The sequence below is a fragment of the Leucopleurus acutus genome, assembly GCF_964270905.1.
Source record: "Leucopleurus acutus genome assembly, chromosome: 13".
Classification (NCBI taxonomy): Eukaryota; Metazoa; Chordata; class Mammalia; order Artiodactyla; family Delphinidae; genus Leucopleurus; species Leucopleurus acutus.
In genome coordinates, this window is record NC_139155.1 from 81,176,435 (window position 1) to 81,203,788 (window position 27,354).

General features: G+C 45.1%; 1 protein-coding gene across 2 annotated transcripts in view; it reads right to left on the reverse strand.

Moving 5' to 3' along the window:
• CUX2 (cut like homeobox 2) overlaps positions 1-27,354 on the reverse strand; it is a gene marked incomplete at its 3' end in the record, with an annotated part of 260,924 nt that overhangs the window by 75,041 nt on the left and 158,529 nt on the right. For both annotated transcript variants that reach the window (XM_082853200.1, XM_082853199.1), the window contains one exon: positions 27,241-27,288. In XM_082853200.1, coding sequence (XP_082709326.1) covers positions 27,241-27,288 — 48 coding nt within the window. The remainder of the gene's footprint in view (positions 1-27,240; positions 27,289-27,354) is intronic.

Here is a 27,354-nt window from a genome sequence, read left to right on the forward strand (position 1 = left end):
CAAAGTCCCAACTTGCCTCAGTCCCCACTCCTCTCTGTTGTCTCACCTGTGCCTGTGGTGCTCACTCAGCTTACCTGCAGGGCCCCTGTGGGCAACTGAGCTTGCAGCCCTGCTTTGGGGTATGGAATGTCATGTGGCCCCCAACTTTTCCCTCTGCCCTTCTGGGAACCCCATCAGGTACCTGAACACAAACAGAAGATACCCAGGGTAGGGGACAGCCAGCTTCTTTTGCTGTATCCCAACTCCATCCCCTGGCACCTGACAAAGTAGAAGAGCAAACCTTGTAGTTCAAATGCTTCTCACTTTTTTTCTCATTCTCTCTTTGCCAGGACCACTAACAGCATCAATTTCATGGAAGCAATTTTTCTGTTCCCCTCCTTGCCTCCTGCTATCCCATACAACAAAACGTGGAAACAACATGATTTACAGGGGGAAATACAGCAAAAACTGTTCACCTTAGGTTGGAAATGCAGATGATGCTCTAGCCCCTATGCTCTGTTGGGAGGAAGGGCTTCCATTTATCAGGGGAGGGGGGCTTGGATGGGGAACCCCACTTTCTTTGCTGTTTCTCAAAGACAGGCAAAGCCCCCTCAATCCTTATCCTCCCAGCTGGCAGCTCAGGATGGCAGCAAACAAAGGAAAGGCATATGTTTGGTGGGAAACATGGAAATAATCAAGTGTGAGTGGATTCATGTAAGTAATTTAATTACCTCGCACAGCTATGAAATCATTTGGTTTCCGCTTCCATTATTAATGATGAATGTTAACTATCAGAGGACATCGGCTATGGTTTCCTGACGTACGGGGGGAGGGAGGTTTGGGTGTCCCTAGGCGGCCACACCTGGCTTGTCACTGATCAGGCTGGTCCCTGCCTCTAGCTGACCCCACCCCCATCTTGGAACTGACTGGGAGGTACATTATACACGTCGTGATGGAAACACCTAGCACCACTTAGAATAGACTTGCCAAAACATTGAACCTGAATATGATCAAGCCTCTAGATCCAATTACCCATGTACAGCAAATATAGAGGATAGAGGAACTGGTCAAACCACACCACAGGGGCACAATCAGCAAAATCCCAGCTACAGGTGAGGTGACTTGCCCAAGGTCCCACAGCTAGTGGTGGGCTGGGATTTGGACCCAAGCTCATGAACACAGTACTCTCCTGAGACCACATGAGAGGCCAGAGAAAGTGCAGCTGGGCTTCCAGAGGGTGGGACAAGGAACCAGAACAGTCCAGAAGCAAGGAGGGTGCTTCTACTGCACGAGGCAAGTCCCTTGGCCCTGTCCTCTCTTGAGGTCAGCTTTCTTGGCTTCCTCAACCAGTCCCACACTCAAACTCCTGAGATAATGAATACTGTTGGCCTAGCTTGAGACCAGTGTCAGCCCCTGGTGCAATCAGCTGTGATCAGGGGAATGTCTTCAAGAAAAATAGCCAGTTATTTCCACATACAGATCAGGAAAAAAAAAAAAAAAAAAAAAGATGGGCAGGGTGCTTACAGATTAGAACATGTAGCAGAGGTAGCACGACCAACTTGTCCTAGTTTGTCTTGAACTTCCCCAGTTTTAGCCTGAAAAGTCTTACACCTGAAGAGCTTCTCAGCTTTAAAACCCAAAGTTTTGCATCTCAGGTACCCCTCAGTCCAGGGCCTGTCTAACAACAGCATAAAAAAAGGAATTGACTGGGAGGTACATTATACACCTCGTGATGGAAACACCTAGCACAACCAATAGACAGTTAGTTGCCATACTTAAGAGGCACATCAATCAGTCTCAATGTATGGACCCTGTGTGAGTCCTGGTATACACCATAAAACAATTCAAAAAACCCTGAGGAGCCAATAAGGGACACTGGAGCATTGCCTGGATATCTGATAATATTAAAAAACTACTGTGAAGAAAAAAAATTGCAACTGTGTGTGGTACGAATGTTAAGTAGACTTGTGGTGATCATTCTGCAATATATACAAATATTGAATCATTATGCTCTATACCTGAAACTAATATAATACTATATATCAATTATATCTCAATTTAAAAAAGAAATTAGTGTTAAAAAATTTTTGGATGAGATGATATTGTGGTTATGTTTACAAAGAGATTCCTTATTTTTTAGAGATTATACACTAAAATATTTACAGGTGAAATGATACAACTTGGATTTGCTTCAGAATAATCCAGGGGTGCAAAAGGGAAGTGGCTATGAGTGAATAATCATTGAAACTGGGTCACGTGGCTCATTATTTTATTCTCTTTAACTTTCATGTATTTGAATTTTTCCATAATAAAGAGAAGAAAGAAAGGAAAGAAGGAGAGAATGGAGGGAGGAAGATAGAAATGACTGTAGGAAGATATGCATTCTCTGAGTCAAATTCAACCACTCAAAATTTATAAGTTTGATCTTGCCTTTTCTGTAAAGGGTCAGAGAATAAATATTTTTGGCTTTGTGGACCATATGGTCTGTCGTAACTATTCAACTCTGCCCTTGTACAGTGAAAGCAGCCACAGACACTGTGTGGTTGTGTGCCAATAAAACTTTATTTACAGGGGCTTCCCTGGTGGCGCAGTGGTTAAAAATCCGCCTGCCAATGCAGGAGGCACGGGTTCGAGTCCTGGTCCGGGAAGATCCCAAATGCCATAGAGCAACTAAGCCCATGCACCTCAACTACTGAGCCTGCCCTCTAGAGTCCGTGAGCCACAACTACTGAGCCCACGCGCCACAACTACTGAAGACTGCGCGTCTAGAGCCCGTGCTCCGCAACAAGAGAAGCCACCACAATGAGAAGCCCGCACAGCACAACGAAGAGTAGCCACTGCTCGCCACAACTAGAGAAAGGCCGCGCACAGCAACGAAGACCCAACGCCGCCAAAGATAAAATAAATTTGTTTTTAAAAAAAAACTTTATTTACAAAAAAAGGCAGGGAGCTGGATTTGACCCATGGGCTATATATAATTTGCCAACCCCTGGTCTAGAAGTATATCAACTGGGTTCAGTTCTACTACTTGCTGTTGTAACCTTAGGAAAGTCATCTAGCCTTTCTGTTGTGACCTAAGGAAAGTCACCTAACCTTTCTGAGTTTTCTCCTCTGTAAAATGGGGATAATAACAGTAACCACATCAGGCCAGGATTAAGCCAGAATAGAGCTGGGTCCATGTCAAAGTGAGCAGGTCCTCTAACAGCAAGCTGTTACTGATTTAACATATCCTGCTAGAATGTTTTGTTCACCACTTAGAATAGCATCTGGCATGTAGGAGAAGCCCAACAAACATTTGTTGAAATGATGAATGACTATGTCTGTCCCCATCAAGTGAAGAAAACAGGGATGGAAGAACATGGTCTTCTTATTCCTTTTCAAAATGTCAGGGTCCCCTCGCCTTATACACTGAAAAAGGAACATTTATAACAGAGACATCTAAGTCCTACTTCACACTATGAGTCAGCTCCTGAGAAGAACTTCCTAAGAGGCTGTGCAGCTGAGTATGCTTAAGCATCAGAGACATTTAAGGGTGACAGCTTAACTCTAAGGGGTTTTCCAGCTTGGCCATCCCAAGCTCTGGTGATCAATGTCACAGAAGCAGCAGACCGCTCCACCTACCCCTCAAGGGCTTGGCCAAACACTGAAACATGCGTTGGAGGCTCCGTTGAGGAGCTGAGCCAATGTGGGAAGTCTTCAACCAGTCTTGGTTGCCATCTTGTTTGGAATGGGAATAATCTCTCAAACACTGGAGCTGGGCTCGCTGGGTTTTACTCTCCTTTCACAGAGAACATGTGGGGATGTGGGGTATATAAGGTCTTGGCGCAGGCAAATCACATGGAAGAATGAAACAAGATGGCGCCAGAGCCTGGCTTCAATGAGCGAGAACTGGAAACAACCCATTCTCAGCATAATGAATTTCTTTATCTTGACTTCTGGGCAAAATACAGATGATTGGGCTGGTTGAGATCTGTACACCTTTGGGGCTTTCTAAATCCTGAGGTAGACAGTCATCTACCCTCTCTGTAAGAATCACTCTACTACTCTTCCAGGAGCAAAACCCCAAATGTCTGCAGGAAAGTAGTAGTAACTCCAGTATGTGAAGTGGCTGATTGAAGGGGTTAGATGAGAGGGAGAATCAGGACTGTGTGAATGGACAAAATGATAAGAAGCTGAATTAGGCAACGGTAAGTTGCGAGTCTGTGACCTTCCTTCTTCCCCTGAGATTGGCCACAGCGGCTGATGTCTGCACTGAGGCATCTTCCTGTCCATGGCTGATGTACCAGGGGCAGACACTGGGCTAGGCCAATGTTCTTCGTTATCCTAACAGTTTAAATCTGAGACTGGTTGATTTTGATTTGTCCAGGCAGTTAGCTCCAGTGACTTTGGGGTGAACCTGGGGACTGAGATGGCCATTATGTGGGAGCCACCTTCCATCTACCATGTGTGAGAAAGCCGGCCCAGAGAGAGGACAAGATGAGGAACCCCACTCCTTTGCTTCTGAGCTGTTTTGGTTCCTTGTCCCATGCTCTGGAAGGCCAGCTGTGCTTTCTCCAGCCTCTCATGTGGTCTCAGGAGAGTGCTGTATTCATGAGCTTGGGTTCAAATCCCAGCTCTACCACTAGCGGTGGGACCTTCAGCAAGACAACTCACCATGATGAGCCTTAGTTTCTTCATTTATAAAATGGGGGATATACCAAAAATACCCCTGCTGAGGATTAAATGACACAACTGTGCATCTGGTATACAAAAGATACCCCATAAATATCACGTAGCTAATATTATAATAAATTCTCATCATCTAGGCTAGCTAGGGTGGATTTTTGTTTCTTGTACCCCAAGGTTTTCTCTTAAGATGGACTTCCAGCTGCCCTCGACATTGACGCCTCCCACTTGGAGGCTCAGGGTGGGGTAGGCGTCTCCTTTCTTGCCCCACCAAGGCCAGAGACAGAACGTAGACTGAGACAGAACACAGGAAGAGCTGCTGTGTTGTTCCTGACACCTGGGCAGCCCCAGCAGCTGCTGTTCCCCCACCCTACTCATTGCAAAAGCAACAGGCGAGGCAAACAGATGGCTTTTTTCCTTTCCCAAGATGGGAAAAAAAGGAAAGGAGATGAACAGATTTCCACTGGCTAGGAGATCAAAGAGAAATGGCCGTTTTCGCTGATAAACTTCACTTAAACACCATCCCTGTGCCCAGGCACACGATCATCCCGGGGAAGGAATGGGATGGGGCCAGCTTGCTATTGTCTATTGATGTAGCATTAATTTCTTTTTGTTTCCCGCTCTGGCGTACACCCGACTCAAGGTGAGAGAACGCAACTGGGCTGCGACTTCTCAGATTGATTGCGTTTCTCTGCTAGGTCCGTTTCATGCTTGGTGACTTTGCAGCAAAGCAATTATCACTGTGGAATGCATAATGGCCTAATTAATAACTAATGTCAGGTTGGCCTCTGAGCCATGATTATACCTTAGCAAGCCAACTTTTTTTTCTTTTAAACATTCCGAGAGAAAAATATTATTATAATTGACTGGTTAAATCGTCAAAGTGTCCCTACCCTGTGGACACAGGGTGTATAGTAGGAAGCACATAAAGCCTGGAATAAAGAGAGGTGTTCTGCTGCCAACTGGCTGTGTGGCCTTGCTCAGCGTCTGAATATCTCTGCACCTGAACATCTGCACCTATAAACAGAGCCACCTTTCTGGAACTGAGTGGAATTCTTGGAACCTGGGGCAATGTAGTTCTTGTTTACTACTGTATCCCCAGGGCCTGGCACACAGTAGGTGCTTAATAAATAATGGTTAAGGGTAAGGACTCTGAAGCCACACTGCCTGGGTTCAGATCTTGTCTTTCCCCCTTACTGGCTGTGTGATCTTGGGCAAGTTACCTAATCTCTCTGTGCCTCATTCTTCTCATTTGTAAAATGTTGATAATAATATCTACCTCATAGGGTGGTCAGGGGGAATAATAAATTGGTATCTGTAAAGTGCTCAGAATGCTGCCTGAAACACAGAAACAGCCATAGCAATGTTTGCCAATTACTTTGTGTCAACATTCATTTAATAAATACTTATTCAGTATCTATTGTGTGTCAGGCACCATGTGAGACTCAGGAACATAATGGTCTACAAAGTCCTCCTTCCTTTCTTTGGTTAAGTGGGAGGAACAAACGTTATTTGAACAATTAAGCAAATAAACATTACAAACTATCCTAAGTATTGTGAAGGCTCCTATAAGCATATGTAACAGGAAAGCTTGATTAAATCTGTGGGGGGCCCACAAAGGTTTTCCTGAGGAAGTAACATTTGAACAGCGATCTGAAAGACATGTAGGCATTAGGTCAGTGGTTCTCAGGGGGACACTGTCTGGAGCCATTGATGGCTCTCCCACTGAGGAGAGAGGTGCTACTGGCATCTAGTGGGCGGAGGCCAGGAATACTACTGAACACACAGAACAGCTCCCCACAACAAAGAATTATCCAGTCCAAAATGTCAATAGTGCCAAGGTTGAGAACCTCTGCATTAAGTGGACAAAACAGGGGGAGAAGCAGCCTCAAGAAGAGGGAAGAGCAGGTGTAAAGGCCCTGAGGTGTGGGCGAGTGTACTTCCAAAGAGGAGCATAAAGGATGCAAAGAAGAAGGGGAACAAGGTGAGAGATTGAAGGCAGAGGGCCTCGTAGCTGGTGGTCAGGGGTCTGGATTTCACTCCAGGTAGTGGTAGACGTTACTGGAGGGTTATATACAGGGAGCCAAGCTGTGTGTTGTCTGTCTTCTGAAGCGCTCACCCAGGCTGCCGGCAGAGAGGGCTGGATAAACTAATCTGGAAAACAAGAGGGCTGGATTCTGTGATGCCTGAGTCATTTTTAGGAGAGGCAGAGATGTCAACAGCCCATGCCCACCCGCTGGGAGTGTGGTTCAGAGGGCAGAGAGGCCCATAATCCAGGAGGCACAGGTGTGAGGATAGGGACCTAGAGGATCAATATTTGGCTGGAGCCTTGAGAGACAAGCAGGGATTTTTCAGGGGACTTATGAAGGAAAAGAATTTTGAGAGATGGGAACAGAATGTGCAAAGGCTCAGAAGGCCAGCACAACAGCTCTGCTGAGGATAAATTGGGATCAAATTATCAGGAGGTGGGTATGGACACTGACCCTTCTTCACACTGGATGCTAGAAAGTTTTTGCTGTTCTTAGGAGGCAATTTTTTTGACAATTATTTTTGCAATTGTTATAGGAAAAAAAAAAGCCTAAAGCAGAGAGATTTAAAAAATCATTTTTTAACTTGAAGCTACTAGTTCAGATCCAAAATTTGAATCCAGGTCTCACAATTACGCAGAACATAAAACAATAAAATCTTTTGGGCATTTCTCTTGAACCAGTGCCAACCAGGCCACAACCTCTGGTCCTTTGGCTTCTTCAAGACCCTCTCTCTCTCCCTGTCTCCCCCCAGGTCATGGGGTTAAGAGCTGGACCTGGCACCCCTGGGGCCCAAAGTAGACTTCTTTACCTCCCAGGCAGATCGGATCTGCATAAACCGAAGCTCCTGGGCTGTTCACACCACCTCCTAGCTGTCCGACCTCCATGCCTCAGTTTGCTTATTTCTACAATAGGCATAACTATAAGTCCTATCCCAGAGGGTTGCAGCAATGATTTTAAAAGTTAGTATGGGCGAGACCTTCAAGATGGCGGAGGAGTAAGATGTAGAGATCACCTTCCTCCCCACAAATACATCAAAAATACATCTACATGTGGAACAACTCCTACAGAACACCTACTGAATGCTGGCAGAACACCTCAGACTTCCCAAAAGGCAAGAAAATCCCCACGTACTTGGTAGGGCAAAAGAAAAAAGAAAAAACAGAGGCAAGAGAATAGGGGCAGGACCCACACCTCTGGGAGGGAGTCGTGAAGGAGGAAAAGTTTCCACACACTAGGAAGCTCCTTCACTGACAAGGACAGGGGGTGGGCGGGGGTGAAGCTTCGGAGCCACGGAGGAGAGCGCAGCAACAGGGGTGCGGAGGGCAAAGCAGAGAGATTCCCGCACAGAGGATCGGTGCCGACCGGCACTCACCAGCCCGAGAGGCTTGTCTGCTCACCCGCCGGGGCGGGTGGGGGCTGGGAGCTGAGGCTCGGGCTTCGGAGGTCATACCCCAGGGAGAGGACTGGGGTTGGCTTCGAGAACACAGCCTGAAGGGGGCTAGTGCGCTACAGCTAGCCCGGAGGGAGTTTGGGGAAAACATCTGGACCTGCCAGAGAAGCAAGAGACCTTTGTTTCGGGGTGCGAGAGGAGCGGGGATTCCTTCCCAGTGTGCCCACACCAAGGCAGAACACTGCCTAAACAAGTTCTAGAAACAGGCGTGAGCCACGGCTATCAGCTCAGACCCCAGAGACGGGCATGAACTGCTAACACTGCTGCCGCTGCCACCAAGAATCCTGTCTGCAAGCACAGGTCACTATCCACACACGCCCGGGAGCCTGTGCAGCCCGCCACTGCCAGGGTCCCGTGATCCAGGGACAACTTCTCAGGGAGAACACACGGCGTGCCTCAGGCTGTTGCAACATCACGATGGCCTCTGCCGCCTCAGGCTCAGCCCACATTCCAGTTATGACTACTGTACCCCTTCCTCCTCCCTGCCTGAGTGGGCAAGAGACCCCTAATCAGCTGCTGCTTTAACCCCCTCTTGTCTGGGTGGGTAACAGGCTCCTGAGGGTGGCCTACACACAGAGAGGGGGCCAAAACCAAAGCTGAACCCTAGGAGCTGTGTGAACAAAGAAGAGGAAGGGAAATTTCTCTGTGCAGCCTCAGGAGCAGCGGATTAAATCCCCACAATCAACTTGATAAACCCTGCATCTGAAGAATACCTGAATAGACAATGAATGTTCCCAAAATTGAGGTGCTGGACTTTGGGAGCAACTGTAGACTTGGGGTTTGCTTTCTCCATCTAATTTGATTCTGGTTTTATGTTTATCTTAGTTGAGTATTTAGTGCTTATTATCATTGGTGGATCTGTTAATTGGTTTGGTTGCTCTCTTCCTTTATACACACACACACACACACACACACACACACACACACACATCTTTTTTCTTCTCCTTTTTTTTGTGTGTATGTGTATGCTTCTTTGTGTGATTTTGTATAGGTTTGCTTTTACTATTTGTCCTAGGGTTCGGTTTTTTTTCTTTCTTTCTTCCTTTTCTTCTGAGCGGTGTGGCTGGCAGGGTCTTGGTGCTCCAGCCGGCTGTTGGGCCTCAGCCTCCGAGGTGGGAGAGCTGAGTCCAGCACATTGGACCACCAGAAATTCCTGGGCCCACATAATATCAATCGGCGAGGGCTCTCCCAGAGATGTTTGTCTCAGCACTAAGACCCAGCTCCACCCAACGGCCAGCAAGCTCCAATGCTGGACGTCCCATGCCAAACAAATAGCAAGACAGGAACACAACCCCACCCATTAGCAGAGAGGCTGCCTAAAGTCAAATTAAGTTCACAGACTCTCCAAAACACACCACCGGACACGGCCCTGCCCACCAGAAGGACAAGATGCAGCCCAACCCATCAGAACATAGGCACCAGTCCCCTCCACCAGGAAGCCTACACAAGCCACTGATCCAAACTCACCCACTGGGGGCAGACACCAAAAACAATGGGAACTATTAACCTGCAGCCTGAGAAAAGGAGACCCCAAACACAGTAAGTTAAACAAAATGAGAAAGCAGAGGAATACACAGCAGATGAAGGAGCAAGGTGAAAACCCACCAGACCAAACAAATGAAGAGGAAATAGGCAGTCTACCTGAAAAAGAATTCAGAATAATGATAGTAAAGATGATCCAAAATCTTATAAATAGAATGGAGAAAATACAAGAAACATTTAACAAGGAACTAGAAGAACTAAAGAGCAAACAAACAATGATGAACAACACAATAAATGAAATTAAAAATACTCTAGAAGGAATCAATAGCAGAATAACTGAGGCAGAAGAACGGAGAAGTGACCTGGAAGATAAAATAGTGGACATAACTGCCTCAGAGCAGAATAAAGAAAAAAGAATAAAAAGAATTGAGGACAGTCTCAGAGACTTCTGGGACAACATTAAACACATCAACATTCGAATTATAGGGGTCCCAGAAGAAGAAGAGAAAAGAAAGGGTCTGAGAAAATATTTGAAGAGATCATAGTTGAAAACTTCCCTAACATGGGAAAGGAAATAGTCAAGTCCAGGAAGCGCAGAGAGTCCCATACAGGATAAGTCCAAGGAGAAACACACCAAGACATATGAATCAAAGTATCAAAAATTAAATTCAAGGAAAAAATATTAAAAGCAGCAAGGGAAAAGCAACAAATAACATACAAGGGAAACCCCGTAAGGTTAACAGCTGATCTTTCAGCAGAAACTCTGCAAGCCAGAAGGGAGTGGCAGGACATACTTAAAGTGATGAAAAGGAAAAACCTACAACCAAGATTACTCTACCCAGCAAGGATCTCATTCAGATTCAACAGAGAAATTAAGTCCTTTAAAGACAAGCAAAAGTTAAGAGAATTCAGCACCACCAAACCGGCTTTACAACAAATGCTAAAGGAACTCTCTAGGCAGGAAACACAAGAGAAGGAAAAGACCTACAATAACAAACCCAAAACAATTAAAAAAATGATAACAGGAACATACATATAGATAATTACCTTAAATGTAAATGGATTAAATGCTCCAACCAAAAGACATAGGCTCGCTGAATGGATACAGAAACAAGACCCCTAAATATGCTGTCTACAAGAGACCCACTTCAGACCCAGGGACACATACAGACTGAAAGTGAGGGGGTGGAAAAAGATATTCCATGCAAATGGAAATCAAAAGAAAGCTGGAGTAGCAATTCTCATATCACACAAAATAGACTTTAAAATAAAGGCTATTACAAGAGACAAAGAAGGACACTCCATAATGATCAAGGGCTCAATCCAAGAAGAAGATATAACAATTGTAAATATTTATGCACCCAACATAGGAGCACCTCAATACATAAGGCAAATGCTAACAGCCATAAAAGGGGAAATTTACAGTAATATGATAATAGTAGGGGACTTTAACACCCTACTTTAACCAATGGACAGATCATCCAAAATGAAAATAAATAAGGAAACACAAGCTTTAAAAGACGCATTAGACCAGATAGACTTAATTGATATTTATAGGACATTCCATCCCAAAACAACAGGATACACTTTCTTCTCAAGTGCTCATGGAACATTCTCCAGGATAGATCATATCTTGGGTCATAAATCAAGCCTTGGTAAATTTAAGAAAATTGAAATTGCAACAAGTATCTTTTCTGACCACAATGCTATAAGACTAGATATCAATTACAGGAAAAAAACTGTAAAAAATACAAACACATGCAGGCTAAACAATACGCTACTAAAGAACCAAGAGATCACTGAAGAAATCAAAGAGGAAATTAAAAAATACACAGAAACAAATGGCAATGAAAACATGAAGATCCAAAACCTATATGATGCAGCAAAAGCAGTTCTAAGAGGGAAGTTTATAGCAATACAATCCTACCTCAAGAAACAAAAAAACCCCTCAAATAAACAACCTAAGCTTACACCTGAAGCGATTAGAGAAAGAAGAACCAAAAAAAACCCCAAGTTAGCTGAAGGAAAGAAATTATAAAGATCAGACCAGAAATAAATGAAAAAGAAATGAAGGAAACAATAGCAAAGATCAATAAAACTAAAAGCTGGTTCTTTGAGAAGATAAACAAAATTGATAAACCATTAGCCAGACTCATCAAGAAGAAAAGGGAGAAGACAAATCAACAGAATTAGAAATGAAAAAGAAGTAACAACTGACACTGCAGAAATACAAAGGATCATGAGAGACTACTACAAGCAACTACATGCCAATGAAATGGACAACCTGGAAGAAATGGACAAATTCTTAGAAAAGCACAACCTTCCAAGACTGAACCAGGAAGAAATAGAAAATATGAACAGACCAATCACAGGCACTGAAATTGAAACTGTGATTAAAAATCTTCCAACAAACAAAAGTCCAGGACCAGATGGCTTCACAGGTGAATTCTACCAAACATTTAGAGAAAAGCTAACACCTATCCTTCTCAAACTCTTCCAAAATATAGCAGAGGGAGAAACACTCCCAAACTCATTCTACAAGGCTACCATCACCCTGATACCAAAACCAAACAAAGATGCCACAAAAAAAGAAAACTACAGGCCAATATCACTGATGAACATAGATGCAAAAATCCTCAACAAAATATTAGCAGACAGAATCCAACAGCATATTAAAAGGATGATCATGTGGGGATTATCCCAGGGATGCAAGGATTCTTCAATATACAGAAATCATCAATGTGGTACACCACATTAACAGACTGAAGGATAAAAGCCATATGATAATCTCAATAGATGCAGAAAAAGCTTTTGACAAAATTCAACACCCATTTATGATACAAACTCTCCAGAAAGTAGGCACAGAGAGAGCCTACCTCAACATAAGAAACGCCATATATGACAAACCCACAGCCAACATCATTCTCAATGGTGAAAAACTGAAACCATTTCCTTTAAGATCAGGAACAAGACAAGGTTGCTGCTATTATTCAACATAGTTTTGGAAGTTTTAGCCACAGCAATCAGAGAAGAAAAAGAAATAAAAGGAATCCAAACCAGAAAAGGAGAAGTAAAACTGTCACTGTTTGCAGATGACATGATACTATACATAGAGAATCCTAAATATGCTATCAGAAAACTACTAGAGCTGATCCATGAATTTGGTAAAGTTTCAGGATACAAAATTAATGCACAGAAATCTCTTGCATTCCTATGCACTAATGAAAAATCTGAAAAGAGAACTTAAGGAAACAATCCCATTTACCACTGCAACAAAAAGAATAAAAAATCTAGGAATAAACCTTCCTAAGGAGACAAAAAAACCTGTATGCAGAAAACTATAAAACACTGATGAAAGAAATTAAAGACGATACAAACAGATGGAGAGATATACCATGTTCTTGGATTGGAAGAATCAACATTGTGAAAATGACTATACTACCCAAAGCAATCTACAGATTCAATGCAATCCCTATCAAGCTACCAATAGCATTTTTCACAGAACTAGAACAAAAAAATTTACAATTTGTATGGAAACACAAAAGACCCTGAGTAGCCAAATCTTGAGAAAGAAAAACGGAGCTGGAGGAATCAGGCTCCCTGACTTCAGATTATACTACAAAGCTACAGAAATCAAGACAGTATGGTACTGCCACAAAAACAGAAATATAGTTTAATGGAACAGGATAGAAAGCCTAGAGATAAACCCACGTACATATGGTCACCTTATCTTTGATAAAGGAGGCAAGAATATACAGTGGAGAAAAGATAACCTCTTCAATAAGTGGTGCTGGGAAAACTGAACAGCTACATGTAAAAGAAGGAAATTAAAACACTCCCTAACACCATACACAAAAATAAACTCAAAATGGATTAAAGACCTAAATGTAACGCCAGACACTATAAAACTCTTAGAAGAAAACACAGGCAGAACACTCTATGACATAAATCACAGCAAGATCCTTTTTGACCCACCTCCTAGAGAAATGGAAATAAAACCAAAAATAAACAAATGGGACCTAATTAAACTTAAAAGCTTTTGCACAGCAAAGGAAACCATAAACAAGACAAAAAGACAACCCTCAGAATGGGAGAAAATATTTGCAAATGAAGCAACTGACAAAGGATTAATCTCCAAAATATACAAGCAGCTAATATCAAAAAACAAAGAACCCAATCCAAAAATGGCCGGAAGACCTAAATAGACATTTCTCCAAAGAAGATATACAGATTGCCAACAAACACATGAAAGATGCTCAACATCATTAATCATTAGAGAAATGCAAATCAAAACCACAATGAGCTATCACCTTACACTGGTCAGAATGGCCATCATCAAAAAATCTACAAACAATAAATGCTGGAGAGGGTGTGGAGAAAAGGGAACCCTCTTGCACTGTTGATGGGAATGTAAATTGATACAGCCACTATGGAGAACTGTATGAAGGATCCTTAAAAAACTAAAAATAGAACTACCATATGATCCAGCAATCCCACTACACGGCATATACCCTGAGAAAACCATAATTCAAAAAGAGACATATACCACAGTGTTCATTGCAGCGCTATTTACAATAGCCAGGACATGGAAGCAACGTAAGTGTCCACTGAGAGATGAATGGATAAAGATGTGACACATATATACAATGTAATATTACTCGGCCATAAAAAGAAATGAAACTAAGTTATTTGTAGTGAGGTGGATGGACCTAGAGTCCGTCATACAGAGTGAAGTAAGTCAGAAAGAGAAAAGCAAATACCGTATGCTAACACATATATATGGAATTTAAAAAAAAAAAATGGTTCTGATGAACCTAGGGGCACGACAGGAAAAAAGACGCAGACATAGAGAATGGACTTGAGGACACGGGGAGGGGGAAGGTTAAGCTGGGACGGAGTGAGAGAGTAGCACTGACATATATACACTACCAAATGTAAAATAGGTAGTGGGAAGCAGCTGCATAGCACAGAGAGATCAGCTCCGTTCTTTGTAACCACCTAGAGGGGTGGGACGAGGAGGGTGGGAGGGAGATGCGAGAGGGAGGGGATATGGGGATATATGCATACATATAACTGATTCACTTTGTTATACAGCAGAAACTAACACAACATTGTAAAGCAATTATAGTCCAATAAAGATGTTAAAAGAAAAAAAAGTTATGTGTGGAGGACTTAGAAGAATGTCTGAGCACACAGCATACACTGAACACACAGGAGGGTTTGGCTGCTGCTGTGGGTTGTTACTAGTAATAGCATTCTCACAGTCTGCAGAGTATCCATGGAATCTGCTGGTTCATCATCAGCCCTTTCTTAACCCAGTTTTGGGTCTGACTCAACAGGAAAAAGGATGGTGATAACAAGGACCATTTCCTGAGCACCTATTATGTGCCAGGCATAATCTCATGGAGTCCTCCCACAAGACCCCTATTAGGGAGGGACAAATATTATCCCCATTTTACAGATGGGGGAGATGATGTCATGTGACCTGCTCAAGGTCACACAGCAGGTAAGAGGCAGAGCTGGGGTTGAGCCCAGGCCTCCCTGGCTCCTAGAGCCTGGGTGTCTAAACCAACTGGGCTTGTCTTCCTGACACCAGTTCTGCCTCCTCCTCTTCTGCTAATGGTGTCATGCCCCACTGACCTCCGGAGCCTGATACCCAGGCCTTCTATCTCCATCAGCCACGTGAAGGCCTGGTCCCCCACTTCCAAACTCTTTCAAACCAGCCCTCTCTTTGCCACTCCTCTACCTCAGGCCAGGACATCATTACTGCTACATGTCTCAAGTGCTCCAAATCCTGACTTCTGAGTCAACCCCCTCCCACCCCACCTACCTCCAAAGGGGTCTTTCTAGAAAAGCCTTCTGGTCATGCTGTTTCATAATCAATAAAGACTCCTGGGCACCTTGTCTACCCACAAGACGAAGTGCAGACTTAACTCAGCATGCAAGGCCCCCTTGTCCTGCCCAAGTGTGTTTCTTAGCCTCTTCCTCTCCCCCGCCTCCCTACATATCATAGCTTCAGATATGTGGCACTTCTCACCAAACAGCCACTGGGGTACTCATTTTAAGCCTTCTGTGTGCTATGCATCGAGCTAAGCACTCCAGACATGACCATCTCATTTAATCCTCACAATCAGCCTGATCACTAGGTACCACATTACTGATGAGGAAACAGGCTCAGAAAGAGGGGAAGTGACTTGCCTAAGATCACCCAGCCAGTGGTCAAACTGGGACACAAACCCAGGTCTGCCTGATAAGGCAGCTTGTGCTCTTACCACCACACCTTGTTCTCTGTGTTCCATCCTGCCCAAGTCTTCCTAACCTGAGCCGGGACTTCACCTCCTCTTGGAAGTCTTCCCTGATTGCTTGCCTACAAAGTAATCACTTTCTCTTTGGTACACCTGGGACATGTTGCTCCAACTTTACATTTGCTTTTTTCTTAGTTTTTCTTAGTGGGTGTGGGCTCCTAATGGGTGGCTTGGCCTCCTTGTTGGACAGAGCTCACTTCTTCCCTTAGTCAGGCCAGCACAAAGAAGTACACAGAGTAGGAGCTTTATAACACCCACCAAATTGTTAAAATTCTTCCTTGCCCTTGTTTTGCTGCTCCTTGACTTGACAGACCCCTTGAAATTCATTTCTTGCTCTTTTGTCCAAAATGTACTAATCCTACTGTTTTCCAGAGTCCATCCTATTCCCCAATAGCTAATGAGGTCGTTACTTCATCCATCAGGGAGGCCACAGTGCAGCAGACAGGGTTATGTGCTCTCTTAGCCCTGTTTTTTTTTTTCTTTTTACCCTCTTGGGCACACACGTTAGACTATATCTCCAGCCTCCCTTGAAATTGGACATGGCCTTATAATTGAGTTCTGGTCAAGGAAATGTGGGTGGAAACGATGTGGCCACTTCCAGGTCTGTCCCTTGAGAACCTTCCCCATGTACTGACTAAGTGAAAGGGACTCTGGGATACAGTGAAGGCAGAGCCAGAAGACAGAAGATGCCTGGATCCCTGAATGGTTGCATGGAACAGAGCTCCCTTGCCTCATTAACCAGCACTAGACTGTGATGTGAATGAGAAACTCCCACTATGTTAGATGTTGTTGCTACAGGAATGAGCCACTATGACTTGTGCAGACACACTGGGTTCAAATCCCAGCTCTACTTCTCCGTTATGTGATCTTGGTGTCTCAACCTCTCTGAATTTGTTTCTCCTTAGGATTCTCTATAATATTCCAAAACATCCCTGATGTCAGATAACCAGCCCTGAGTGTGGTACCCAGTAGGTGCTCAAGAAATGGAAACCCCCTCCCATTAGGGCAAGGCCTCTGCTTAGTACTGGGACATAGGATTTGGTTGATCTTAATCTTCACTGGTCTCCACTAGTATTTGGCTTTATGTATTTTAATTAAGTGTTATTATTTTGTGCTTGTGCTGAGAATGATTTTATTAGAGGGCAGTTTATAAACCTTGTGGAGGAAATAAATAAGAGACTTTTGTCTGTCACACTGTGGGCTCCAAGGCCAGGAGGGAGGTGGATGGAGAGAATTTAGGAGGTGGTCGTTGAGGGTGGGGAAGCAATGGGGGCCAGCGTGCCAGGGTAAGCCTGACTCAAAGTGATACTGTGCTTGGCAGGGTAGATGGGAGGGGTGGGTAGAGGTCTGGGCACAGGTGAGGGCCTACTGACTCTGGCCAATTGCAGGCTTTCAGCCCTGCAATTCTGACTTCCATCCTCCCTCAGGGCATCTGCACAGGCTGTTCAGTTTACCTGGCATGCTATTCCTGATAATTATATATTTACTTGCTGTGCAAGAGTTTGAATTACATCTGTCTTCCCCCAGAAGGTCAGCTCTGGAAGGGAAAGGACTTTGTCTTATTTGCTCCTGTGCCTAGCACAGTGCCTGGCACCCAGAAGGTGCTCTGTATATACTGGCTGAGTGAACAAATGAATAAATGAATGAATAATAAAAGATTCAATCGCTCCCACTCCCTGTACACCTAAATGCAGGAGCGAGCAGGCTTTTTCTGTAAAGGGCCAGATAATAAATATTTTTGTCTTTGCAGGTCATACAGGTTCTGTTGCAACTACTCAACTCTGTGCTCTCTGCTGTGGTGGGAAAGCAACCATGGACAATATATGAATGAATGGGCATGGCTGTGTTCCAATAAAATTTTATAAAAATAGGCTTTGGCCCGAGGGCCATAGTTTGCAGACCCCTGTCCTGAAGCCTGCCTTTTGTACCTCTGTTCTCACTTGTACTTCCGGTGGTGTGCTGGGGCTGACCTGCAGCAGCTTGCAAAAGCTGATTGCTAAATTTTCAGGAGTTTTGCAAGCTGGTTGTTAAACATGGCCATAATTAAAATTTTAAATCATATAAACCTACAATTATAATACATAAATTGTATTAAAAATGATGGTACTACAACATGGATGAATTTTGAGGACACTCTGCTGAGTGAAAGAAGCCAGTCACAAAAAGACAAATACTAGACGATTCCACTTATATGAAGTACCTGGAGTCAAATTCACAGAGACAGAAAGTAGAATTGTGGTTGCCAGGGGTGGGGAATGGGGAGTTACTGTTTAATGGGAACAGAGTTTCAATTTGGGAAGATGAAAAAAGTTCTGAAGATGGACGGTGGTGGTGGCTGCACAGCAATGTGAAGGTACTTGATGCCACTGAACTCTACAGTTAAAGATGGTGAAGGGGGTAAATGCTGTGTGTATTTTACCAAAAAAATTGAAAGAAAGAGGAAATACACATTCAATACTCATCAATTCCTAATTATTTGGTGATATATTACTACTCCCGGTGCTTTGAGGTTATGCATAGCTATTGTGTCTGTGTGGTGGAAATGCTATATAAGATGCTACTGCACATCTCTTCTCAGCTTCAGGCTGGCAGCTTGAAATTGGCCCTGGCAGCAGTATTTACACCATGGAAGTCAAGGCTCCCCAGACAGCCAGCTGCTCATCATTTACCAGCACACCACTGGTTACTTCCATGTGTCTGTCTCCTCCACTAGATGGTGAGCTTCTAGGGCAAGAGCATCTCAAACATCAGAATCAGCAGCAGAAGCTTTAAACATCCTGATGCCTGAGGCTCATGCCAGACCAAGAATGCCAGCCACTCTGCGGTGGGACCCGGATTTCGGTATTTTTTAAAGCCCTCAGGGCAGCCAGGGCTCTCAGGTTGAGCGTCTCAAACTTCAATGCCTACGCGAATCACAAATCACCAAATTACTGGGGGATTTTTTTTTTAATTGAAGTATAGTTGACTTACCAGGGGACCTTATTAAACTGCAAATTCTGATTCAGGAGATCTGGGAGGTGGCGTGGGGGGGGCAATGAGACTGCATTTCTACCAAGATTCCAGGTGATGTGGATGCTGCTGGCCCATGGACATTCTCTGAATAACAAAGGGTTAGAGAAAGGATGCTTCCTTTCAGTTGGGTGACCATGTGGGCTTCCCACGCCCATCCCTAGGGATAAACAAGGTGGGTGTTGCAACAACCCATTTTATAGAACAGGAGACTGAGGCTGGAGGTAAAGTGACCTGCCTAAGGTAACACAGCTAGGGAGTGGTAGTAGGGCTTGGACCTGGTTTTCCGAGACCCCAAATCCACTGCCTTTGTCTTCCTTCACCAGCTGCTTGATTGGAGCCACTCTGTGTAAGGGGATTACATGGATCTGAAACAACATAGGGCCCTTCCGTCTCCTGGCTGTGTGACCCCAGGTGAGTTTCTCACCCTCTCTGGGTCTTATTCCTGGCACTCAGGAAACAGGGAGGGTATGACTGTGATACTGGATGCCTGAGGGCCTCTTGAGGGGTCCGCCTCATAGAGGATGCCATGAGCAGGAAGGTTCTTTCTCCAGCACCTAAGCTTGGGGATGGCACTTCAGGGCCCCCCTTCTCCCTGGGCAACACCCCCAGTGGGTCAAGCAGTCCAGTCCTCTGCCTCAGAGCTAGGACAAAGGAAGATAAGACTGGGGTCTTCCCGGGTGCAACTGCATTTTGCTTCAGCAGCATTTAGCACATCCATAATTAGTTAGTGCAGTGTGGGATGATTTCAAAACCATAATCATTGTGATAATCAAGATAGTCTCTGACTCTGATCTCAGCCTTCTTTACATCAGGCATTGTTTTAAGCCTTTACACCTATTACCTCATTTGCTCCCCACTCTCACACTATGAAGTAGGGGATGTTAGGAGTCCCATTTTACGGATGAAGAAATCAAGGCAGAGAGAGAGAAACATAATTTGCCCCAGGTCACACAATTAATAAGCAGCAGAAGAGGGACGTGCTCCTAACCACTGCACTATATTGTCCTTCAAATAATTTACGTGCATGATGCAAATAGGCATGTCTCTCACTGTGTTCTGAGCGCCCCTGGGACAGGGGCCCTGTCTGTCTTGTTCCCTGTTGTATCCCCAGGGCCCCACACAGGGTCTGCACAGGAAACAGTTTCTGAATGAGGGAATGGGTGGGCTGGTTGAATCTCTCCCATCCCACATTCTGGCCACGTGAAACTCAATCATAACCGTGACTTTCATTGGCTCTGAGGGGTATGTTTCCAGCTGTCTCTCATTAAGGCTGTGAGTGCCATGAGGACAGCAACGGTATCTGGAGCTGCTCACTGCCACATCCCTGGAGCCTGGTACTCACCCTGGTATACAGCAGGTGCCAAATAAATGCTGCTGAGCGTGAAGATCTCAGTGGAATTGGAAGGGAAGCAGGAGTGTACGTGTGTATTCTAGGGTTGCTGGATGGAGGGGAAGGGGCAACAACACTAAATCATGATGCAACAATCCCATTTCTGGGAGGTTTATGTCGCATTGAGCTCTTTACCTGCGTGAATCCTCCTAGCCTCCCTGCGTGGTAGGGACTGTTACCATTCCCAGTTTACAGCCAGGGAAACCAAGGTTCACCGAGAATGCTGGCAAAGGACGGAGCTGGGATTGGAACCCAGGTCTGTGTGGATCTAGGCTCATGTCATTTCTACTCCACATCACGGGAGCCGGATGAATAATCTGTGTTCACCCTGTTACCCTCAGTGCTTAGCATGGTTCTTGGCACACAGTGGTGCTCAACCTTTTCTTGAGCACAAGTCAATAATGTTCACCACTTAGCCCCAGCACCTAGTACCATGCCTGGCACACAGCAGGTGCTCAAGAAACATATACTGAAAGGATGCATGAGTGACTGCACGAATGGCCACTCGTCCCACGCTGGTGTCGTGCTGGCTGTTGCAGTAGCGTCTGCTTTGATCGCCACTACCCCCAGGCAGACACGAGTGTTGAGAGACACTCGGCTGACAGTGCCGTGAGATGGATGCGCGCCTGGCGGCCTCATCTCCCCACCGACTGGCCCCGCATGGCATTCCATAATGCAGTCCATTAAAAGGCTTGTAAATTTTCATACACGAAAGCCTACCACGGCATCAGCACAGACTAATTGCTGTTAAATGTGTGGGAATGTTACCACCATGCTGCTGGAGCGATCACTCTTCACAGCTCAGCCCGGCCCATTCCTCTGCAGGCAGAAAGCTTACAACACTCGCACAAGGCCAAAAGCAATTCGTGTCAAAAAGATCAATAATATAAAAATAAAGCATGAGAATTCTAGTTAAAGGGAATGTCATATAAATATGTGGTTCACGTCCATGATTCCAAGATTAAAAAAATCAATCAATATCGTTCTTTAGATGATGTTATTTCTAATGAGAAATACCCAGAACAACTGCAAATAACTGCTTAACTGGGGGGAAAAAGCATTAACAATTTATTTTATAAGGTATATGATACCAAATGAAAGAGGATTGCTGCTGGTTCTTAATTTGGTTGTAATATGGCGTGACAGGTTCAGTGATGCTTTGGTGGGTTCTTAAAATTAAATTCAGAAGGATGTTTGGGTGTTACCCCTAGCTGGGCAGGGCAAAGCCAGAGGAGCCAGACTGGGTTATGGGAGCCAAGGAGACCTGCATCACCAAAGTTATTATGTCATCAGAGGAGGCTGTGGGGAGTGTACGTGCAGGTGTGCGAGCAGGGAACAGTAAGGGTGGACAGAAGTCTTTCTAACTGCATCTTGCAAGTGACACCCTGTTTACTGAGCTTTTGCTATGTGCCAAGTCCTGGGCTGGATATGCAGACCTGGGTTTGAATCCCAGCTCTCTGCAGGGGCTGGGCTTCCCTGGTGGATTCTGCCTGGATAGCTCAGCAAAAACATCTAAAAGGCACAGATCTGGCTGAACAGAGGTCCTTCCCAACCATAACCACCTGCAAGTGTCCAATTCAGGCCCTTAATCTAGAATCTATATTCTCAGCTCCTTCTGTACCCCACAGGCTCCTTGAGGAGCTCTGTTCAGCCCTCGAAGCTGAGATCTGCATCTTTCACCCTCTGCTCTGCTGGTGAAGAGCTGTGTGAGCTTAGGCAAACAGCTGAACCTCTCTGAAACCCAACTTCTCACCTGTAAGAGGGGACAATACCAGTGGTGCCTCCCTTGCCATGCTGCTGAGAGGTGGTGATGTGTGACAGGCATTGCTAAATGCTCGACAAATTTTGCTGGCTGGTGTCCCAGCCTGAGTTACCACCCACCACCATGTGCTGGGTGCTAAGCCTCATTTACCTCACCTGAGAATGGGTGAGAGGAGAGGCTTCCTCACTGGGCTTGTGGGAGGAATAAGTGTGATGAGGCAAGTTTCAGCTCATCAGCTAGGAGTGCTGACTAATCTTCAAGGAGCACTCACTATGTGCTAGGTTTTGTTCTTGGGGCTTTTCAAGTATCAACTCATTTAACCCTCTCTACGACCTTATGAGGTGGGTACTATTGTTATCTCCATTTAAAAGCCAAGGAAGCTGAGGCCCAGAGAGGTTAAGTGACTTGCCCAGGATCACACAGCTGGGAAGTGGATAGGCTAAGATGCAAGCTCATGCCAATCTGGCTCCAAGCCTATGCTTGTTCCCACTGCTTATCTTTCCTGGTGGGTCCCACTGGTCAGTGAGGCCATTTCTCCCTGGCCTTGTAGGCTGGTCAGGACTGCACGTGTCTAATGTCTGTTGTGGCCCCAAGGGGGTCCCACTTACAAAGGTCATGACAGTGCTGGGAGTGACAGAGAAAGGGTCATCTGGGGAGTAAGAGAATTATGACATCAAAGACAGCTGGAAGAGCAAACAATGTTAAAAGGCAAAAAGAAAAATAAAAGATCCTGTAATTAAACTTTGGCTCAAAGGGAAGGGCAAGAGTCCTGTGGGCAGATGTGGAACAGGAGGGGAGCACAGGGACCAAATTAGGACACGGCATGCAGAGCTGGGCGGGGGCTCAGGGCAGGGAGGGCCAAGCCCGTCTCAGGTGATCTGAGCTGTGAGGATGCCCCCCATGCCCTTCTCAGGCAGCTCAGCTTCAGGAATGGAGACTATAAACCCCTGGGGATCTTGTCCTGGGTTAGAACCCCCTTCCCCGCCCACGACTGCCTGTGAGGGAGAAGCAGGCAGTCCTCAGTGTCTGGGGCTGGGACAGATGGTGGGGGAAGCCGATGATGACTTCAGGTTCTGGGTACTCAGTAAATGTTTGTTGAGTGAATGAATGACTTCATGGACTCAACCGATGATCTGACCTATCTTCTGGTAAATGGCATCTTTTTTTTTTTTTTTTTTTTTTTTTGCAGTACGCAGGCCTCTCACTGTTGTGGCCTCTCCTGTTGCAGAGCACAGGCTCCGGACGCGCAGGCTCAGCGGCCATGGCTCACGGGCCCAGCTGCTCCGCGGCATGTGGGATCTTCCCGGACGGGGGCACGAACCCGTGTCCCCTGCGTCGGCAGGTGGACTCTCAAACACTGTGCCACCAGGGAAGCCCTAGATGGCATCTTAGTCCCGTCTCTAAGCTCCTAAAAGGTGGTCACGCCACACGAGCTCCTCTCTGATCCTAAGAGGACAGGGAGAGAACATTCTCAGGCCCGAACCAAATACACCCACCACAATGAGAACAAATAACTCGCTGGCCAATCAACAGAGAATCTCACTGAACCTCCTGCAATCCGATGAGCTGTCCCTATTTACAGATGAGGAAACAGTGGCTCAGAGACATGAAGTCACTTGCCAAAGTCATATAAGCAGTGTCAGGGTGGGACACAGACCCTGGATACCTGACCTCCACACCCTCCCGCCTCCCCTGGGGGTCAGAGGACACTTCAGCCTCCTTGGTTCCTAAACTGCTCTGTTTCAATCAGGCCCAGATGAACGTGTCTGTTCCAACTCAACGGAAAGGGTTTTCCATCATGCAGGCCATATCCCCTTCAAGGTGGAAGAGGAAGGAAGCAGGGAAAAAAAATTTCCCAGCAGTGGCCTTGCCATATTTTGGCTGGGCCACTGCACATGCTCCTTAGAAAAGTTTCACCTCTGATTTAGCATAAGAAAACTTTTAATTTAGATGTTTTCGTCTCTCTCTCCAAGTAAAAATAAGTTTAAAATAATGACTGTAATAAATGAAGGTAATTAATTGTAGTTTGTTCCTTTACTGTCTAGTCAGCTTAATTTTACCTTTTCAACTAATAATGAGAAAATAATTTCTGTGCTTGGAGGGTTAATGATATGTAACTACGAGAACTGCTAATTGCATGTTGCAATCCATCCATCAACAACCCCATCTGTGCGACTTGATTATGTTTGCTAAATTATTGCTTTGAATTATCTTTCATAAAGCAACTTTTGTAATTAGCAGGGCTTTCGTCTTGCTCTTTTCTCTGCGCGCAAGGATATTCAAACTTTGGCCATTTCAAGCTGTCTCCATTAAGCCACCTTCTCTGGCTGTCTTTGTTTCCCTGAGCAGGGGGAGTCAAGACTGTCCTTTAAGCAATCAAGGCGGAGAGGAAAAGCTTCCTTGATTCACAGCAGGGCAAATTCACTTCCTCTCCGCCCCCCTCCCACCAGCATGAAAAAGAAAGAAAGAAAGGAAGGAAGGAAGGAAGGAAGGAAAGAAAGAAAGAAAGAAAGAAAGAAAGAAAGAAAGAAAGAAAGAAAGAAAGAAAGAAAGAAAGAAAGAAAGAAAGAAAGAAAGAAAGAAAAAGGAAAAAAGACCCTCACACATACACAGTATGAAAAGATAAAAGGATGCTCGTATGCTGTATTCACCAGGGCTGGTGGAGTGAAATTAAGGAATGAACTTGAACATGTTATATTTCAACAAGAGGCCCACACTGGGGAAGAAGGAATGACAGGCACGATATTCAGCCTTGGCGTTTTATGGGTTAGTTTATATGACTCTGGAAGGTGTTTGCCTCAGGGAATATTCCTGGGAGGTGATTAATGCCCACTTGGGAATCCTCAGCTCTGAGCCTAGAGCCTGGTGGCTGGCAAGAGGGAAGCGGCATAAAGGATGAACCCTCATTAAAAAAATTAAAATGAAAATCAAATTTGGATTATAAACGGCCTATGTGTGTGCAGTTTGTTCTGGACGAAGGAGATGCTTTTTATTAACACCTTTCTTTGCCGGCGTTTCTTCCCTGAGGCGCTGGGAGGGACATGGCGGCCGCAATGGATTAGTCAATAGATCATGAAGAAAGCAGGGGTTTCGGGAATAAAACTCCAGACAAATGTAGTCTTTCTGGTACATTAAAGGGACGACGGAAAACCCTCTTAAAAAAATTAACGAAGTTCCTTGAAGATCCCCGGCTATTAAAATGGTGTGTATTCAACATGCCACATGGATTTGGAAATGAAAACTCACCTTTGCCTATTTTGGCCCCACTAAGACTCTCTCTCTCCTCCTGCACTTACTGAGCACCAACTGTGTGCCAGACACCATGTCGACTGCCTCCACCCTGCTTAGTTCTTAGAATCCTTACTGTTAGCCTCACTTACGAGAGGAGGAAAGCTGCAGCTCCGAGAGGTGGAGGAACTTCCCAGGTCACACAGCTCGTATAAGCAGCAGGGCTGAAATTCAAGCCAGGCCCATACGAGTCTGATTCACATGTGCTTTCCACCATGCTGCACTTGGGTGTTCCCTGGATCACTGCCGAAATCTAATGTTTAACTCTTTCTCCTATTGGAAAGATGGCATAAGTCATGCCTGCTTCCTATAGGGATAGAAAACCCCCTTCTTTTGGGTAAAAATCCTTGAACACCTAGTTAGGAAAGAGGCAGATTCCAACCCAGGCATAGTGGAGGCCAAATAAACCTGTGTTGAAGGTGACTGATAATAGGAATAATAAAATAATAAGACTTCTAATATGCAAGGTAATGTCCTAAGCACTCCATGAGTATTGACTTTGTTCTTCCTCAATCACAACCCTATGAAGTAGGTATAATTATTATCCAATTTTATAGAGTATGACACAGAGGCAGAGAGAGGTCAAGTAACTTGCCTAAGGTCAAACAGCTAGTAACTGGCAGAGGCAGGATTCAAATCCAGGTTGACTCCAGAGTCTGTGCTCTTCACTCCCTAGCAGCTCTCCATGTACCGGGAATTACATTAAACTCCTTCCTTTCATTATATTTCAGTTAATCCTCAAAAGAACATGAAAAGATCTGCAGTGCCTTTATTCCACTTTAACATATAGAGAAACTGAGGGTCTAAGTAGCTAAGAGAAGCTCTGCCACACCAACCCAAGCAAGGGAAATGGCTGAGAAAGTGACGCTCTACACAAGACACTCACTGCCTGTCTTTGGGCTGGACAGAGGGATCAGCTGCCTGAGAGGGCTTGTGTGCTGAGTATTTCTCAGGGGACCATGAGCTGGCGGCAGATGGGGGCCTTTTTTTAAAAACATAAAAGCCATGACGACACACTCCCAACATTATTGGTCTTCTTTCTGGTTTTTTCTACCCCCTTCCAGCTCAGGCACCTTACAACCAAATGAATCAATACCGGATGGCCCTATAAATAAATAAGCGCATCAGTCAACTCAGTAATAAAATGAAAGGATGAAAAATATGGAAATCAGCGACATTTGTGTAAATCCAGTTATTGTTTACTTTAATATTGCCTTATGCGCTTACGCAGTTCCGAAGAGACAGATTTAAAGTAATGTGGCACTTGGCAGACGACAGACTTAAAATGCATCTCCACTGGCGAGCTCTGAGAAGGGCCTATCCTTCCAGGGTTCTGCCTGAATACAGGGGAAGACGGAGAAGAGCCCCCTGAAGACAGAACATTGGAGAAATGGCCCTCCCTTCCACTCTCCTGACTCAGTGTAATTCCATTCTTTTCCTAGCCTACCTCCTGCACCAGCCAGACAAGTGGACATTCTCAGAATCCTGGTCACAAAGTCAAGCAAAGAGGAGAAACAGAGGAGGTTCAGCTCCATCCCAGGGCAGGACAGCAAGAGAAACAACAGGCTGAGGACAGCTCAGCTGCTGCCAAAGGAACTAGGGCCCGATGGGTTGGCAGGAAAGGATGTGAAAAGTGTAGATTTTATATCCTCAGAGGATGGGTGGTAGAGAGGATTTCAGAGCAGGCAGAAATCCCATCGAACAGAACCGAGAACCCATTCTTATCATGATACCATGGCTGATCAGGAGGGCATGGGGCAGTTTGCAATGGGGGTAGAGAAGTTTCTCTGCTGCTGGCATCCTCTGGCAACTCCAGGTGGGATAGGAGAGGGAACTGGGAAGTATTTTTGTGATGTGCCACAGGCCTTGGGTCTTACCTCAGCTTGGAAGCTTTTTAATACAGGAGCCACCATCTCTCTGATTTCCTGTAAAAGAGATCAGCGAAGAGTTCACCGTGGTGCCAAGTGCGATACCCCCATGGCCCCTGTTTG